The sequence below is a fragment of the Acyrthosiphon pisum genome, unplaced genomic scaffold, assembly GCF_005508785.2.
Source record: "Acyrthosiphon pisum isolate AL4f unplaced genomic scaffold, pea_aphid_22Mar2018_4r6ur Scaffold_20905;HRSCAF=22491, whole genome shotgun sequence".
Lineage (NCBI taxonomy): Eukaryota > Metazoa > Arthropoda > Insecta > Hemiptera > Aphididae > Acyrthosiphon > Acyrthosiphon pisum.
The window spans coordinates 75,778-96,696 of NW_021770313.1; the positions used below are offsets into that span (position 1 = coordinate 75,778).

General features: G+C 28.3%; 1 protein-coding gene across 1 annotated transcript; it reads right to left on the minus strand.

Annotated features, from left to right (window-relative positions):
• Nucleotides 1-2,900: 2,900 nt before the first annotated feature.
• On the minus strand, nucleotides 2,901-12,626 carry LOC115034727 (GATA zinc finger domain-containing protein 14-like). Its single transcript, XM_029492121.1, has 2 exons — nucleotides 12,553-12,626; nucleotides 2,901-4,029 (listed from the first exon to the last, which is right to left on the minus strand). The coding sequence occupies exon 2, from the start codon at nucleotides 4,027-4,029 to the stop codon at nucleotides 2,923-2,925; it is 1,107 nt and encodes a 368-aa protein (XP_029347981.1). The 5' UTR covers nucleotides 12,553-12,626; the 3' UTR covers nucleotides 2,901-2,922.
• Nucleotides 12,627-20,919: the final 8,293 nt, after the last annotated feature.

Consider the following 20,919-nt stretch of genomic DNA (forward strand, 5'->3'; position numbering starts at 1 on the left):
GTTTTTTTCTAGAAAAACCTTGTATTCAACTATATTATCTAATTTCAATGTCGGTTTTACTAAATTGACAGATATTTCGGAGTCGTTACCATAATTTGTTTGTGGTGTTATGATGGGGTATCGTGACAAAAAGTCTGCTGCCTGATTAAATATGCCTTTTTTATAAATTATTTTAAAATCAAAACCTATTAATTTAGTTCTTAACCTATTCAATATTATTGATTCAGATTTTATAGTTTGTAATTGTATTAAATTTTTATGGTCAGTCCATACAATAAAATGTCTACCATGGAGATACTGCCGAAAGTGTGTACATCCGAAATACAGTGCGGCCATTTCTAATTCTAGTGCAGAGTAATTGTTTTGAGCGGGATTTAATTTTTTTGAAGCATATGAGACGGGATGTATTTCTTTATTTTCATTTTGCTGTTGCAAAATAGCCCCCAAGCCTTTCTTGAACCGTCGGTTACTAATATTATTTCTGCGTTATCGTCAAAATGAGCCAGTACTGGTTCATTGGTGAGCTTATCTTTTAAATCTTTAAACGCAGTTTCGTGTAAATTTGTCCAGTTTATTGGAGATTTTTTTGTTTTAAATGTTCCTTTAGTCAATTCTGTGAGTGGGTGTGCTACCTTACTGAAATTTGGGATGAATTTACGGAAATAATTTGCTAATCCAAGAAAACTACGAAGTTGTTTAATAGTAGTTGGAGAGGGAAATTGTTTTATTGCTAACAAGCCTTCTTGTGTGGGTTTTATTCCGTGACCATTAATAATGTTTCCTAGCAATTTTAGTTCGGTATATCCAAATTTACATTTTGATACTTTCAATTTTAATCTATATTTTAATAGCCGTTCAAACGTCATTTCAAGTGCATTTAAATGTTCTTCAAATGTTTTACCGAAACATACACAGTCATCTAGATAGCAACAATTAATTCGATAATTTAATCCTGCCATAATTTTATTTATTACTTTTTGAAATTTTTGAGGTGCATTAGTTAAGCCAAAAGGTAAGCGAGTAAATTGGTAATGTCCCGTTGACGTTGAAAAACTCGTAATCTCTTTAGAATTTTCATGTAATTTTAATTGGTGAAAACCTGACATTGCGTCCAAACAAGAAAAATATTTGTTTCCTGCCAGTGTGTCATAAATATTTTGTATGATGGGTAAAGGAAATGCTTCTTTATGAGTTTTTTCATTTACGCGCCTATAATCTAAGACCATCCTATATTCTGAGGCAGTTTTATTTTTTGTGCCTTGTGGCTGTCCTTTCGGTACGAGAAATACAGGTGATGAATATGGACTCAATGAATGTTCAATTATACCGGCTTCTAATAATTCCTTAGTTTGTTTTTCGATTTCTTTAATTTCTGAAAGACTTAATTTAAAATTTCTCAAATTTACTGGTGTATTGTCCGTTAATTTTATTTCAATAGGTTCCGTATCTACTTCACCTAGATCCCATTTAGATTGTGAAAAAATATTTTTATATTTATTTAATAATTGTATTAACTCGCCTTTTTGCTGAGTTGTTAAGTCTGGGTTAATATCAAAATGTTCACACGTTATGTCTGGACTATCGGGCGGTTATTATTTTGCATAATATCAGCATTATTAGATATATTATAAATATTCTCACCTCCCAATATGTCATTACATTTGTAACGAGATTGTAAAATGCTGTGTCGTGATTTTAGTGATGGTAAATCGTAGACAACAATGGAGTTTATAACAGTGGTATTAATTTCGTTTGAAAGGACCCCCGGCGTCCAGTGATTTAAATTATAAAAAACAGATACATATTTTCTCCCAGGTTTATAATATGCTAACGCTGTGAAATTATTATCGCTAGTTGGTGTTTCTTGTATTACTATCAAGTTTAAATTATAATGATTTGTGACAGCTGCTAAATCTTCGGCTTCTAACCATATTGGCATTTTATATTTTGTTAATTTTAACAAGTCTGTGATTTGTTTAAAATTTACATTTATTTGTTCATTATTTAAAATTTTAACTAGTGTGTGTATACCACAATTACCATCCGATGGTACGTTCTCAAGCTTAACGAACTTTGAAGCTAAAGCAGTTATTGATTTATTTAGTGTTTCATAAGTATCATTTATTTTATTACTATTAACAATTTTATCTGTTTCACATAGAGTTACATTGTTTATTTCAAAATGTTTTTCTTTAATATTTTTATTATAATCCCCCCACTCTTCATAAGGGTCATGAACTTGTTTAGCTAATTTTTCTAACAGTATAATATTATCATTTGGCTCGTTTAAAATTGAATTATTTACTTTGGTATTTCTAGTATTTACTTTGATTTTATTTTCCTTAGTTTCTGTAGATTCTTTATGTTGTTTAAAACTATCGTCTACAATTTCACAACTATTTAAAATATCATTTTTAGCTCCAATTTTAAATTTTACTTTATTATTTATATTTTTGTACATAACTATTTCTTTATTAAAAAAATCTAATTGTACTCTATATTTACTCAAAAAATCTGTACCAAGTAACGCCGGTCCAGCAAGATTAGAAACTAATACAAACTGTATTGGGAAAATTAAATTGTGAAATAGTATATTAATATCCATTTTTCCTTCTACTTTTAGAATCGAGCCATTAGCTGTATGAACTCTAACATTTTTTGTATCGATAAAGGCATTTTTTATTTGAACTTGTTTGATGTTAATAACAGAAATAGTTGCACCTGAATCTAATATGAAAGGGGTTTCTTTATTATTTATAAATCCAACTACTTCTAATCTAATAGCTGGAAAAGGTACCTCGTTAACATTCTCAGTACAGCTAGAAATCTGTTCGGCATTCTTTTCATTTGAATTTTTAAGTGCGTCAAAATTAGGATTTTTCATAAAATTGTCAGGAGATAGCCTAATGTCTACCTCATGACTTAAATGTTTTTTTGATTATTAAATGTTTTTTTATTCGATGGATCATTATTTTGACCCGAGTAAGGGCCTTGGTTGGTGTTTTCGGGTAAGTGATTTGATTGATTATGATTATTCATATTATTATCTGGCTTAAAATGCTGATTTGAATAATTAAACTTTTTATTATCATAATTTTGGTGTAGTGAATTATAAAATTTACTTTTATTAACATTATTCATGGTATGTGGTTGTTGAAAATTATTATTATTTTTAAAACCTGTGTTACGATTTTGATTACCCGCGAACTGCCTGTTATTAAAATGTTGTTTACCATTAAAGTTTCCATTTGACTGGTAATAATTATTTCTATCAAATTTATTATTCTTAAAATTATTTGAGTCGTTAAAGTTTCTTTCTCTATTTGTATTATAATTTTGATATTTATTGTTATTATTGTTATTATAATTATATCTTTTAAAATTATTGCGATTATTATTTGTATAGCCATTATTATTATATGATAATTGATTAGCAACAAAAGCATTTTGTTCTACCAGTTTTTGATTTAAAGATTCTATTTCTGCTTTAAGAGCATCAAAATTATGAGTGTTATTCCGTTCATTTATCGTTGCTTTTGCTGATTCTACCTTACGCAAATTTTTTTGTAAGTCCGAGAGTGTATTATTATTCATTAATGCGACTGGGTTATAAAAATCGGGTGGGAGCGCTTCCAATATTAAATCAATTTTTTCCGTGTCCGTCATTTTAGGGTTAACTTTATGGGCTAATAATTGAAAATCCGCTAGAAATTGCGAAACTGTTTCGGTTAATTTTAATTTTCTGTTTGTTAATTTTGCTTTAAGCATTCTGGTCCTCCCCGGTGAAATGAAATATTCCTTGAGTGCTAGTTCAAAATGACTCCATGTTGGTGTAGGATTATTTATGATATAATTTTGATAGAATGCCTTTGCGCTTTTTTTGAGATATATTGGGAGATACATTATTTTTTTATCATCAGACCACTCATTAGCCACAGATATCAAATTATAATTTTCAATAAATTCGTTGACACATTCGTCTGGTTCGCCACTATAAAATTCGGGTTTAAAAAAAATTGGTTTGGACATGTTGAAAATTTCTAGTCTATCGTTAATATTAAGGATTTCAAATTAAATATTGTCATTAAACAAACAAAGACGCAAACTGTTCCCTGATAAGTACCAAAATCGATATAATTGTGCTAGTAATTATGAACAATTATGGGGGATTAAATATTTGTTAAATATTTGCCCGGCGCCTCCACCAAATTGCAACACACCTCCTCGGCTTGTCAAACCCAGTGGCTGTCGATATTTATACCTAACTCTATCCAGTTAAGGAGTAGTTGGTTGGCTATTCCCACTACACGAACCGGTCCTTAGATCCGGGTTGTTGAATTGATATAAATAAAGTTTTCTGAGTTATATTTTACAGGTCCTAGAAACTTATGACCTGCGTTCATAGACTAACACAATTAACACGATATAGCAACGAATACAATGTTTTATTCAAGACTAAAATAATTATAATATTATAACCAATAAAATACACTATCACCTGAGTAACCCTGTTCTTAAGGGTAGTATATTGAAGATAACAGGAGTAGCGGAGTACGAGTTGAACAATATTGAATTATTATAATTTAACTATTAGGTACGTTATTATATACTTAAAGTTAATCAATTAATTACGTTTAATAATATTGTAAATATGACTATAGTAGACTGATGTATAGTCTCTATTTCACGGTTCAAAACTCGACTGGCTGCTATGCCAATAATATATAGGCTCGTACTCTACGTTCCTGTTTTCTGTTTACCTAAGCAAATTCGCCGAGTGCGACATAAATGACGAGTCAGTAAACTGCGAATCGTTACAGTTACCCCCCTCGCCACTTAAAATCTGCCCTCAGATTTTAAATTGAAAAAAATTTGTAAAAAAAAAAAAAAACTGTAATCAAAGGTATGTTAGTAAACACGTGGTTATACCTTGGTTATTTTCGACGATGAACATCTATTCCGTACTTCTCGGTGAATATAGCCTTGTCGGAAAATCCCTCATTTAATCTTCTCAGGATATAACACGGTTATATTTTACTTATTTAAATTTAAGTTACTTTTGGTGGTCATGTCATTATTACGTTATTTTTTGAAAAGAAGAAAAAGAAATAATTAAAAAAAAATAGAATTACATGTATAATATATACTATATATACATATACATTATACACATAAAATAAAAATTATACATTATAAAAATTGTATTTATTCATTATTGCTTACCTATCCAATGAAAAACGTTGCCAAAAATTGGATAAGTTTACAGATTATTTTGTGACGAAGTAGACATGCCTTAAAATTATAACTATAGATTTGGGTTTACAATGTTTAGAACAATAGTGGTTCTCAGGTTTACATAACGCCATAATAAATTAAAACTATTTGTTAGTAAAAAAAAAATATCAAGTATATAATAAAAGTATAAAGAAAACGTCATTACTGTAGAGCCGTTAAAACAGCTGTTTAAGAATGTCATTCATAACATCGTAAATCATTGCTCTTGTTTTGCTACTCATTCTGAAATCATCTATGATTAGTATACAGTGTATATTTTATTATATCAAAAATATTATTAACATCGTCATCATTCATTCATCAATAACCCATGCATACGTTTTGTGCTATGTTATATCCAATTGGAAACAGGGAACAAAAGTAACAAAATTAGCCTCTTTGTTTGTTATAATGAAAAAAACACTTTGAAATCCTATTCAAATTTAGTTTTATTTAGTATCTAAAACAACGTCGAAGTGGTCTGATGTGTGCCTCATAATTATCGATAAATTTTTGTCTTGACCATAATTCCTTTAATGAAAGTAATAGATGTTTATAGTTTCATTTAAAATAAGTATAATTAAAATAATATAGTATACCTATTTCGTTCTGTATCAAAATTTGCGCTTTATAACGTTTAAATACTTGGTTTTCATATTTCAAACGTAAGTATTTATAAGAATAAATTTATTCATAAATTGGCTAATACTTTGCCTTTTTTGGTATAACTGCTAGTAGTAAAAAATTTTACCTACTTTATCATAAAAATTATGTCTTTCCTTGTAATATATGACAAGAATAAGGAAACACAAATTTAGCATCGTAATATTTAACGCTTTTGGTCATTTTATATATGCGTATAAATAAATTTCATCAAAAATATATATTTTTGAATGTATATAGTTTAGGTCATTAAGATATATTTTTCTCAATTTTCATATCTATCCATGTTTGAAATACTTGATAAGAGATTGTTCTAGGTGGGGTCAATGTGGACACATTATGAAATGCCGACTCACAAGGTCTCTTTCTAGAATTTAAATATCTAACAAATAAATTTTTTTTTGAACGTAATAAAAATTGATTTATTATAATGCCTAAACTCTGATACTTATTATACTTTTAATGAAGTCATAACAATTTTTGAATAATTTGAAAAACTTTTAAGTAAGTTTATTAATTATAGGTCTTCGTATAAATAAGGGCACACAAACAACGCATCTCTTGCACATTAAGTTTTTTTTTTTTATTTCTTTAATTACCACTGATTTTACTTTCATTATACATAGGCTATTGTAGAATATATTATGTATTATATTTTTATTGTATCATTTAAATACTATGTAATTATTTATTCTTTAAACGAGTGCGACTAAATGATTTACTAGACGTATTTGTAATGTTTGGGCTAGTTTAGCCCCTAAAAGTACATTCTGCATTTATTTCTAATATTTTTATAATTTTTTTTTTATTTTTAAACTGGTGCATCTAAATAACTTTTTTGACGTCTACGTATTGGTTGGGTTGTTGCAGTCTCTAAAAAATAACTTCTGCATTTATTTTTTTATATATTTTATGATAATGTGTATAACTATAATACCCTACAATTTATTATTTACAACGTATAAATTTGCAATAAAATGTTATATTACTATAACAATGAATGAAATTTACCATATAATTTTTAAAAATTTTTTTTAATAAATATTCCCATACTGAAAATGTAAAAACAAGTGATTGACGGTTGTCGTGAGACTAATCTGTATGTAATATGCAATAATACAATATAGGTATAATAATGAAATCGCCTTATTTATGCTGATATCGGGTTTCTCTTTTTTTTTATTATGAATAATAATACGTACTATGCGTTGGGTGTCTTTTATCGATAAATTTTTTTATTTGTTGTACATGAATTGGCACATCTACTAATTTACCATTCTTAGGTAATTTTATTAAATATGAATTTGTATTTAATTTCTTTATTATAGGATATGGTCCATCATATCTATCGGAAAATTTATGTTTACGTACTGGTATTTTTACTAAGACCTGTTCGCCTACTTTAAAATCTATGTCTGATTTATTTTTATCTATATTTATTTTTTGATTCTCAAAAGCTTTTTTTAATATCTCCGGTATAGTGTCACGAACTCTCTGTAATTTATTTAATTCTTCGATAACTGAGTGCTCTAATGAATTAGGGATTACTGCAATGTCAAAAATTGAACTAGGTTCGTAACCGTGAAGTAAATAAAATGGAGAATATCCTGTCGAATAATGTATTGCTGAATTATATGCGTGTAATACTATTTTTAATACATCGGACCATTTCTCATTATCTTGCATGTACGGGGCTATCATGTCAACTATTACCTGATTTTGTTTTTCTACCCCTCCTTGACTTGTTGGTCTATATGCAATACCTTCTGTTTTCTTAATATTTAAAATAGTTAACATGTCGGAAATTACTTTGGCAGTGAAATGGGTACCATTGTCTGATCTAACTACTTTCATAGCTCCATAAGACAGAATTAAATCTAATAAAAATGCGGTTGTAGTTTTAGCATCTGCATTTCTACAAGCTTTTGCTACGCAATATTTTGTTACTCTACAGGTCGCTACTAATATATATTTAAATCCTCTCGAAATCATTAAGGGACCAACATAATCGATTGTTACATCCGAAAAGGGTATTCCACTTTCTACTGGGTACGTACGCATTTTTCCTACCTGTGCTGATTTATCAGGTTTACGTTTCTGACAATGAATACAGGAAGTAACATATGCTTTTATTTGTTTGTGCATCAACGGCCAATGGTATCTAGTTCTAATTTTATTATAAACTTTGTGAACTCCGAAGTGTGCTCCTGACATTTTATTATCATGAAAATGTTTTATTACTTCTTTGGAAAGTACTATTGGAATCGCTAGTACTAACTTAGGAACGCCTTTAATTATTTGTTTATAGTAAATCAATCCGTTTTTATTATGTAAAATATAAGATTTTGCATTTTTTTGCCATTTTATATCAATTAATTCGGGGTTTTCTAAAGCAGTTATTATATTTTTTAAATAATTGTCCTGTGCTTGCAGGATTTTTATATTAACTGGTTCAATTAATGAAACAATATTTGTATTTGGATCATGTATTGCGACACTTATTTTGATATCCGTGTCATTAAAAATAAATTTTATCATATTAGAAATTATTCGCCAATTTAATTTGTCTAAACCACACGCAATTCGTGGCATAGCTAAATTATTTAATTTATGCGTAATGCAAAATTCCTTTAATTTTTTTAAAATTTCAAAAAGCATTTCATAAGTAGGTTTTTTGTGATATTTTGTTTTAGTTATTAAATAAATTATATATTGATTTTTAAATTTAAGGAATAAGATGTCTCCTTTTTTAATTTGTTTATTTTGCCGTACTTTTGTTTAAACTTTAGTGCAATTCCTTTATTCATAGTTAGGTCTTTCGATACACAATGTACTAAATGATATGTGTTATTAAAAAAATCGTCAAATAAATCACATTCAATTTCTTTAAAATTAAAATTAAATATGTCCCCAGTTGAGTTTTTTTCTAGAAAAACCTTGTATTCAACTATATTATCTAATTTCAATGTCGGTTTTACTAAATTGACAGATATTTCGGAGTCGTTACCATAATTTGTTTGTGGTGTTATGATGGGGTATCGTGACAAAAAGTCTGCTGCCTGATTAAATATGCCTTTTTTATAAATTATTTTAAAATCAAAACCTATTAATTTAGTTCTTAACCTATTCAATATTATTGATTCAGATTTTATAGTTTGTAATTGTATTAAATTTGTATGGTCAGTTCATACAATAAAATGTCTACCATGGAGATACTGCCGAAAGTGTGTACATCCGAAATACAGTGCGGCCATTTCTAATTCTAGTGCAGAGTAATTGTTTTGAGCGGAATTTAATTTTTTTGAAGCATATGAGACGGGATGTATTTCTTTATTTTCATTTTGCTGTTGCAAAATAGCCCCCAAGCCTTTCTTTGAACCGTCGGTTACTAATATTATTTCTGCGTTATCGTCGAAATGAGCCAGTACTGGTTCATTGGTGAGCTTATCTTTTAAATCTTTAAACGCAGTTTCGTGTAAATTTGTCCAGTTTATTGGAGATTTTTTTGTTTTAAATGTTCCTTTAGTCAATTCTGTGAGTGGGTGTGCTACCTTACTGAAATTTGGGATGAATTTACGGAAATAATTTGCTAATCCAAGAAAACTACGAAGTTGTTTAATAGTAGTTGGAGAGGGAAATTGTTTTATTGCTAACAAGCCTTCTTGTGTGGGTTTTATTCCGTGACCATTAATAATGTTTCCTAGCAATTTTAGTTCGGTACCTATATCCAAATTTACATTTTGATACTTTCAATTTTAATCTATATTTTAATAGTCGTTCAAACGTCATTTCAAGTGCATTTAAATGTTCTTCAAATGTTTTACCGAAACATACACAGTCATCTAGATAGCAACAATTAATTCGATAATTTAATCCTGCCATAATTTTATTTATTACTTTTTGAAATTGTTGAGGTGCATTAGTTAAGCCAAAAGGTAAGCGAGTAAATTGGTAATGTCCCGTTGACGTTGAAAAACTCGTAATCTCTTTAGAATTTTCATGTAATTTTAATTGGTGAAAACCTGACATTGCGTCCAAACAAGAAAAATATTTGTTTCCTGCCAGTGTGTCATAAATATTTTGTATGATGGGTAAAGGAAATGCTTCTTTATGAGTTTTTTCATTTACGCGCCTATAATCTAAGACCATTCTATATTCTGAGGCAGTTTTATTTTTTGTGCCTTGTGGCTGTCCTTTCGGTACGAGAAATACAGGTGATGAATATGGACTCAATGAATGTTCAATTATACCGGCTTCTAATAATTCCTTAGTTTGTTTTTCGATTTCTTTAATTTCTGAAAGACTTAATTTAAAATTTCTCAAATTTACTGGTGTAATGTCCGTTAATTTTATTTCAATAGGTTCCGTATCTACTTCACCTAGATACATATTTTCTCCCAGGTTTATAATATGCTAACGCTGTGAAATTATTATCGCTAGTTGGTGTTTCTTGTATTACTATCAAGTTTAAATTATAATGATTTGTGACAGCTGCTAAATCTTCGGCTTCTAACCATATTGGCATTTTATATTTTGTTAATTTTAACAAGTCTGTGATTTGTTTAAAATTTACATTTATTTGTTCATTATTTAAAATTTTAACTAGTGTGTGTATACCACAATTACCATCCGATGGTACGTTCTCAAGCTTAACGAACTTTGAAGCTAAAGCAGTTATTGGTTTATTTAGTGTTTCATAAGTATCATTTATTTTATTACTATTAACAATTTTATCTGTTTCACATAGAGTTACATTGTTTATTTCAAAATGTTTTTCTTTAATATTTTTATTATAATCCCCCCACTCTTCATAAGGGTCATGAACTTGTTTAGCTAATTTTTCTAACAGTATAATATTATCATTTTGCTCGTTTAAAATTGAATTATTTACTTTGGTATTTCTAGTATTTACTTTGATTTTATTTTCCTTAGTTTCTGTAGATTCTTTATGTTGTTTAAAACTATCGTCTACAATTTCACAACTATTTAAAATATCATTTTTAGCTCCAATTTTAAATTTTACTTTATTATTTATATTTTTGTACATAACTATTTCTTTATTAAAAAAAATCTAATTGTACTCTATATTTACTCAAAAAATCTGTACCAAGTAACGCTGGTCCAGCAAGATTAGAAACTAATACAAACTGTATTGGGAAAATTAAATTGTGAAATAGTATATTAATATCCATTTTTCCTTCTACTTTTAGAATCGAGCCATTAGCTGTATGAACTCTAACATTTTTTGTATCGATAAAGGCATTTTTTATTTGAACTTGTTCGATGTTAATAACAGAAATAGTTGCACCTGAATCTAATATGAAAGGGGTTTCTTCATTATTTATAAATCCAACTACTTCTAATCTAATAGCTGGAATAGGTACCTCGTTAACATTCTCAGTACAGCTAGAAATCTGTTCGGCATTCTTTTCATTTGAATTTTGAAGTGCGTCAAAATTAGGATTTTTCATAAAATTGTCAGGAGATAGCCTAATGTCTACCTCATGACTTAAATGTTTATTTGATTATTAAATGTTTTTTTATTCGATGGATCATTATTTTGACCCGAGTAAGGGCCTTGGTTGGTGTTTTCGGGTAAGTGATTTGATTGATTATGATTATTCATATTATTATCTGGCTTAAAATGCTGATTTGAATAATTAAACTTTTTATTATCATAATTTTGGTGTAGTGAATTATAAAATTTACTTTTATTAACATTATTCATGGTATGTGGTTGTTGAAAATTATTATTATTTTTAAAACCTGTGTTACGATTTTGATTACCCGCGAACTGCCTGTTATTAAAATGTTGTTTACCATTAAAGTTTCCATTTGACTGGTAATAATTATTTCTATCAAATTTATTATTCTTAAAATTATTTGAGTCGTTAAAGTTTCTTTCTCTATTTGTATTATAATTTTGATATTTATTGTTATTATTGTTATTATAATTATATCTTTTAAAATTATTGCGATTATTATTTGTATAGCCATTATTATTATATGATAATTGATTAGCAACAAAAGCATTTTGTTCTACCAGTTTTTGATTTAAAGATTCTATTTCTGCTTTAAGAGCATCAAAATTATGAGTGTTATTCCGTTCATTTATCGTTGCTTTTGCTGATTCTACCTTACGCAAATTTTTTTGTAAGTCCGAGAGTGTATTATTATTCATTAATGCGACTGGGTTATAAAAATCGGGTGGGAGCGCTTCCAATATTAAATCTATTTTTTCCGTGTCCGTCATTTTAGGGTTAACTTTATGGGCTAATAATTGAAAATCCGCTAGAAATTGCGAAACTGTTTCGGTTAATTTTAATTTTCTGTTTGTTAATTTTGCTTTAAGCATTCTGGTCCTCCCCGGTGAAATGAAATATTCCTTGAGTGCTAGTTCAAAATGACTCCATGTTGGTGTAGGATTATTTATGATATAATTTTGATAGAATGCCTTTGCGCTTTTTTTGAGATATATTGGGAGATACATTATTTTTTTATCATCAGACCACTCATTAGCCACAGATATCAAATTATAATTTTCAATAAATTCGTTGACACATTCGTCTGGTTCGCCACTATAAAATTCGGGTTTAAAAAAATTGGTTTGGACATCTTGAAAATTCCTAGTTTATCGTTAATATTAATTGGGTCAACTAAATCAGTATCCCTCTTTTTTGAACGCGTTATAACAGTGATCTCCGCTCATATTAAAAGGTTTAGGTATAAAATCTGGATCACTATCGTTATCGTCCCTCCACTTTGATTTTGTTTAAAATAGATCTACTAAAAGTCGTAATTCTACGGTTTCGATATTTTTGAAAATTCCGTTATTTAAAAATCGTAAAATTTGTATTAGATCGTCTTTAGATAAAAAATAATAAAGGTACAAGGATTTAGGTACAGAAAGTAATTCAATCATTTCCTCTAACGACTTCTGTGTAAATTCTTCTTTTTTGAGTTTACTTGGAAGTTCTAACGAAAAAAGAATTCCAAAGTCAAGTTTAGCGATTTCTATAACGTCACTGGGTAATTTTATATTCCTACACTGAGAAAAAGCTTCAGCGATCTCTGAATACTTAACTGTTTTAATATAAGATCTACATACGTTTGGCGTTAAACTACAGACATCTATAGACTTATCTAAGCTTAAAATTGACCAAGTACGTTGAGAAATATGAATGGTTTGATTATTACCCGCTCTTTTAAAATAATACTTAAACATTTGCTAAAAAAAAAATAGATTTTTATAATTATACTATATTGTTTAAATTAAAATTTTTGAAAATAATAAATAATGTGGATTCCAAATTAAATATTGTCATTAAACAAACAAAGACGCAAACTGTTCCTTGATAAGTACCAAAATTGATATAATTGTGCTAGTAATTATGAACAATTATGGGGGATTAAATATTTGTTAAATATTTGCCCGGCGCCTCCACCAAATTGCAACACACCTCCTCGGCTTGTCAAACCCAGTGGCTGTCGATATTTATACCTAACTCTATCCAGTTAAGGAGTAGTTGGTTGGCTATTCCCACTACACGAACCGGTCCTTAGATCCGGGTTGTTGAATTGATATAAATAAAGTTTTCTGAGTTATATTTTACAGGTCCTAGAAACTTATGACCTGCGTTCATAGACTAACACAATTAACACGATATAGCAACGAATACAATGTTTTATTCAAGACTAAAATAATTATAATATTATAACCAATAAAATACACTATCACCTGAGTAACCCTGTTCTTAAGGGTAGTATATTGAAGATAACAGGAGTAGCGGAGTACGAGTTGAACAATATTGAATTATTATAATTTAACTATTAGGTACGTTATTATATACTTAAAGTTAATCAATTAATTACGTTTAATAATATTGTAAATATGACTATAGTAGACTGATGTATAGTCTCTATTTCACGGTTCAAAACTCGACTGGCTGCTATGCCAATAATATATAGGCTCGTACTCTACGTTCCTGTTTTCTGTTTACCTAAGCAAATTCGCCGAGTGCGACATAAATGACGAGTCAGTAAACTGCGAATCGTTACAGTTACCCCCCTCGCCACTTAAAATCTGCCCTCAGATTTTAAATTGAAAAAAATTATAATACAAATAGAGAAAAAAAACTGTAATCAAAGGTATGTTAGTAAACACGTGGTTATACCTTGGTTATTTTCGACGATGAACATCTATTCCGTACTTCTCGGTGAATATAGCCTTGTCGGAAAATCCCTCATTTAATCTTCTCAGGATATAACACGGTTATATTTTACTTATTTAAATTTAAGTTACTTTTGGTGGTCATGTCATTATTACGTTATTTTTTGAAAAGAAGAAAAAGAAATAATTAAAAAAAAATAGAATTACATGTATAATATATACTATATATACATATACATTATACACATAAAATAAAAATTATACATTATAAAAATTGTATTTATTCATTATTGCTTACCTATCCAATGAAAAACGTTGCCAAAAATTGGATAAGTTTACAGATTATTTTGTGACGAAGTAGACATGCCTTAAAATTATAACTATAGATTTGGGTTTACAATGTTTAGAACAATAGTGGTTCTCAGGTTTACATAACGCCATAATAAATTTAAACTATTTGTTAGTAAAAAAAAAAATATCAAGTATATAATAAAAGTATAAAGAAAACGTCATTACTGTAGAGCCGTTAAAACAGCTGTTTAAGAATGTCATTCATAACATCGTAAATCATTGCTCTTGTTTTGCTACTCATTCTGAAATCATCTATGATTAGTATACAGTGTATATTTTATTATATCAAAAATATTATTAACATCGTCATCATTCATTCATCAATAACCCATGCATACGTTTTGTGCTATGTTATATCCAATTGGAAACAGGGAACAAAAGTAACAAATAGCCTCTTTGTTTGTTATAATGAAAAAAAACACTTTGAAATCCTATTCAAATTTAGTTTTATTTAGTATCTAAAACAACGTCGAAGTGGTCTGATGTGTGCCTCATAATTATCGATAAATTTTTGTCTTGACCATAATTCTTTTAATGAAAGTAATAGATGTTTATAGTTTCATTTAAAATAAGTATAATTAAAATAATATAGTATACCTATTTCGTTCTGTATCAAAATTTGCGCTTTATAACGTTTAAATACTTGGTTTTCATATTTCAAACGTAAGTATTTATAAGAATAAATTTATTCATAAATTGGCTAATACTTTGCCTTTTTTTGGTATAACTGCTAGTAGTAAAAAATTTTACCTACTTTATCATAAAAATTATGTCTTTCCTTGTAATATATGACAAGAATAAGGAAACACAAATTTAGCATCGTAATATTTAACGCTTTTGGTCATTTTATATATGCGTATAAATAAATTTCATCAAAAATATATATTTTTGAATGTATATAGTTTAGGTCATTAAGATATATTTTTCTCAATTTTCATATCTATCCATGTTTGAAATACTTGATAAGAGATTGTTCTAGGTGGGGTCAATGTGGACACATTATGAAATGCCGACTCACAAGGTCTCTTTCTAGAATTTAAATATCTAACAAATAAATTTTTTTTGAACGTAATAAAAATTGATTTATTATAACTCTAGTTGTGCCTAAACTCTGATACTTATTATACTTTTAATGAAGTCATAACAATTTTTGAATAATTTGAAAAACTTTTAAGTAAGTTTATTAATTATAGGTCTTCGTATAAATAAGGGCACACAAACAACGCATCTCTTGCACATTAAGTTTTTTTTTTTTTTATTTCTTTAATTACCACTGATTTTACTTTCATTATACATAGGCTATTGTAGAATAATATATTATGTATTATATTTTTATTGTATCATTTAAATACTATGTAATTATTTATTCTTTAAACGAGTGCGACTAAATGATTTACTTGACGTATTTGTAATGTTTGGGCTAGTTTAGCCCCTAAAAGTACATTCTGCATTTATTTCTAATATTTTTATAATTTTTTTTTTTTATTTTTAAACTGGTGCATCTAAATAACTTTTTTGACGTCTACGTATTGGTTGGGTTGTTGCAGTCTCTAAAAAATAACTTCTGCATTTATTTTTTATATATTTTATGATAATGTGTAATGTGTATAACTATATACCCTACAATTATTATTACAGCGTATAATTTGCAATAAAATGTTATATTACTATAAGAATGAATGAAATTTAACATATAATTTTAAATATTTTTTTTTAAATAAGATATTCACATACTGAAAATGTAAGAACAAGTGTTCGATTGACGGTTGCCGTGAGACTAATCTGTATGTAATATGCAATAATACAATATAGGTATAATAATGAAATCGCCTTATTTTATGCTGATATCGGGTTTCTCTTTTTTTTTTTTATTATGAATAATAATACGTACTATGCGTTGGGTGTCTTTTATCGATAAATTTTTTTATTTGTTGTACATGAATTAGCACATCTACTAATTTACCATTCTTAGGTAATTTTATTAAATATGAATTTGTATTTAATTTCTTTATTATAGGATATGGTCCATCATATCTATCGGAAAATTTATGTTTGCGTACTGGTATTTTTACTAAGACCTGTTCGCCTACTTTAAAATCTATGTCTGATTTATTTTTATCTATATTTATTTTTTGATTCTCATAAGCTTTTTTTAATATCTCCGGTATAGTGTCACGAACTCTCTGTAATTTATTTAATTCTTCGATAACGGAGTGCTCTAATGAATTAGGGATTACCTACTGCAATGTCAAAAATTGAACTAGGTTCGTAACCGTGAAGTAAATAAAATGGAGAATATCCTGTCGAATAATGTATTGCTGAATTATATGCGTGTAATACTATTTTTAATACATCGGACCATTTCTCATTATCTTGCATGTACGGGGCTATCATGTCAACTATTACCTGATTTTGTTTTTTTACCCCTCCTTGACTTGTTGGTCTATATGCAATACCTTCTGTTTTCTTAATATTTAAAATAGTTAACATGTCGGAAATTACTTTGGCAGTGAAATGGGTACCATTGTCTGATCTAACTACTTTCATAGCTCCATAAGACAGAATTAAATCTAATAAAAATGCGGTTGTAGTTTTAGCATCTGCATTTCTACAAGCTTTTGCTACGCAATATTTTGTTACTCTACAGGTCGCTACTAATATATATTTGAATCCTCTCGAAATCATTAAGGGACCAACATAATCGATTGTTACATCCGAAAAGGGTATTCCACTTTCTACTGGGTACGTACGCATTTTTCCTACCTGTGCTGATTTATCAGGTTTACGTTTCTGACAATGAATACAGGAAGTAACATATGCTTTTATTTGTTTGTGCATCAACGGCCAATTTCTTTAAAATTAAAATTAAATATGTCCCCAGTTGAGTTTTTTTCTAGAAAAACCTTGTATTCAACTATATTATCTAATTTCAATGTCGGTTTTACTAAATTGACAGATATTTCGGAGTCGTTACCATAATTTGTTTGTGGTGTTATGATGGGGTATCGTGACAAAAAGTCTGCTGCCTGATTAAATATGCCTTTTTTATAAATTATTTTAAAATCAAAACCTATTAATTTAGTTCTTAACCTATTCAATATTATTGATTCAGATTTTATAGTTTGCAATTGTATTAAATTTTTATGGTCAGTCCATACAATAAAATGTCTACCATGTAGATACTGCCGAAAGTGTGTACATCCGAAATACAGTGCGGCCATTTCTAATTCTAGTGCAGAGTAATTGTTTTGAGCGGAATTTAATTTTTTTGAAGCATATGAGACGGGATGTATTTCTTTATTTTCATTTTGCTGTTGCAAAATAGCCCCCAAGCCTTTCTTTGAACCGTCGGTTACTAATATTATTTCTGCGTTATCGTCAAAATGAGCCAGTACTGGTTCATTGGTGAGCTTATCTTTTAAATCTTTAAACGCAGTTTCGTGTAAATTTGTCCAGTTTATTGGAGATTTTTTTGTTTTAAATGTTCCTTTAGTCAATTCTGTGAGTGGGTGTGCTACCTTACTGAAATTTGGGATGAATTTACGGAAATAATTTGCTAATCCAAGAAAACTACGAAGTTGTTTAATAGTAGTTGGAGAGGGAAATTGTTTTATTGCTAACAAGCCTTCTTGTGTGGGTTTTATTCCGTGACCATTAATAATGTTTCCTAGCAATTTTAGTTCGGTATATCCAAATTTACATTTTGATACTTTCAATTTTAATCTATATTTTAATAGTCGTTCAAACGTCATTTCAAGTGCATTTAAATGTTCTTCAAATGTTTTACCGAAACATACACAGTCATCTAGATAGCAACAATTAATTCGATAATTTAATCCTGCCATAATTTTATTTATTACTTTTTGAAATTTTTGAGGTGCATTAGTTAAGCCAAAAGGTAAGCGAGTAAATTGGTAATGTCCCGTTGACGTTGAAAAACTCGTAATCTCTTTAGAATTTTCATGTAATTTTAATTGGTGAAAACCTGACATTGCGTCCAAACAAGAAAAATATTTGTTTCCTGCCAGTGTGTCATAAATATTTTGTATGATGGGTAAAGGAAATGCTTCTTTATGAGTTTTTTCATTTACGCGCCTATAATCTAAGACCATCCTATATTCTGAGGCAGTTTTATTTTTTGTGCCTTGTGGCTGTCCTTTCGGTACGAGAAATACAGGTGATGAATATGGACTCAATGAATGTTCAATTATACCGGCTTCTAATAATTCCTTAGTTTGTTTTTCGATTTCTTTAATTTCTGAAAGACTTAATTTAAAATTTCTCAAATTTACTGGTGTATTGTCCGTTAATTTTATTTCAATAGGCTCCGTATCTACTTCACCTAGATCCCATTTAGATTGTGAAAAAATATTTTTATATTTATTTAATAATTGTATTAATTCGCCTTTTTGCTGAGTTGTTAAGTCTGGGTTAATATCAAAATGTTCACACGTTATGTCTGGAGATATTTTTTCAAGTTTTTTTGAATTCACTATCGGGCGGTTATTATTATGCATAATATCAGCATTATTAGATATATTATAAATATTCTCACCTCCCAATATGTCATTACATTTGTAACGAGATTGTAAAATGCTGTGTCGTGATTTTAGTGATGGTAAATCGTAGACAACAATGGAGTTTATAACAGTGGTATTAATTTCGTTTGAAAGGACCCCCGGCGTCCAGTGATTTAAATTATAAAAAACAGATACATATTTTCTCCCAGGTTTATAATATGCTAACGCTGTGAAATTATTATCGCTAGTTGGTGTTTCTTGTATTACTATCAAGTTTAAATTATAATGATTTGTGACAGCTGCTAAATCTTCGGCTTCTAACCATATTGGCATTTTATATTTTGTTAATTTTAACAAGTCTGTGATTTGTTTAAAATTTACATTTATTTGTTCATTATTTAAAATTTTAACTAGTGTGTGTATACCACAATTACCATCCGATGGTACGTTCTCAAGCTTAACGAACTTTGAAGCTAAAGCAGTTATTGATTTATTTAGTGTTTCATAAGTATCATTTATTTTATTACTATTAACAATTTTATCTGTTTCACATAGAGTTACATTGTTTATTTCAAAATGTTTTTCTTTAACATTTTTATTATAATCCCCCCCACTCTTCATAAGGGTCATGAACTTGTTTAGCTAATTTTTCTAACAGTATAATATTATCATTTTGCTCGTTTAAAATTGAATTATTTACTTTGGTATTTCTAGTATTTACTTTGATTTTATTTTCCTTAGTTTCTGTAGATTCTTTATGTTGTTTAAAACTATCGTCTACAATTTCACAACTATTTAAAATATCATTTTTAGCACCAATTTTAAATTTTACTTTATTATTTATATTTTTGTACATAACTATTTCTTTATTAAAAAAATCTAATTGTACTCTATATTTACTCAAAAAATCTGTACCAAGTAACGCTGGTCCAGCAAGATTAGAAACTAATACAAACTGTATTGGGAAAATTAAATTGTGAAATAGTATATTAATATCCATTATTCCTTCTACTTTTAGAATCGAGCCATTAGCTGTATGAACTCTAACATTTTTTGTATCGATAAAGGCATTTTTTATTTGAACTTGTTCGATGTTAATAACAGAAATAGTTGCACCTGAATCTAATATGAAAGGGGTTTCTTTATTATTTATAAATCCAACTACTTCTAATCTAATAGCTGGAATAGGTACCTCGTTAACATTCTCAGTACAGCTAGAAATCTGTTCGGCATTCTTTTCATTTGAATTTTTAAGTGCGTCAAAATTAGGATTTTTCATAAAATTGTCAGGAGATAGCCTAATGTCTACCTCATGACTTACATGTTTTTTTGATTATTAAATGTTTTTTTATTCGATGGATCATTATTTTGACCCGAGTAAGGGCCTTGATTGGTGTTTTCGGGTAAGTGATTTGATTGATTATGATTATTCATATTATTATCTGGCTTAAAATGCTGATTTGAATAATTAAACTTTTTATTATCATAATTTTGGTGTAGTGAATTATAAAATTTACTTTTATTAACATTATTCATGGTATGTGGTTGTTGAAAATTATTATTATTTTTAAAACCTGTGTTACGATTTTGATTACCCGCGAACTGCCTGTTATTAAAATGTTGTTTACCATTAAAGTTTCCATTTGACTGGTAATAATTATTTCTATCAAATTTATTATTCTTAAAATTATTTGAGTCGTTAAAGTTTCTTTCTCTATTTGTATTATAATTTTGATATTTATTGTTATTATTGTTATTATAATTATATCTTTTAAAATTATTGCGATTATTATTTGTATAGCCATTATTATTATATGATAATTGATTAGCAACAAAAGCATTTTGTTCTACCAGTTTTTGATTTAAAGATTCTATTTCTGCTTTAAGAGCATCAAAATTATGAGTGTTATTTCGTTCATTTACCGTTGCTTTTGCAGATTC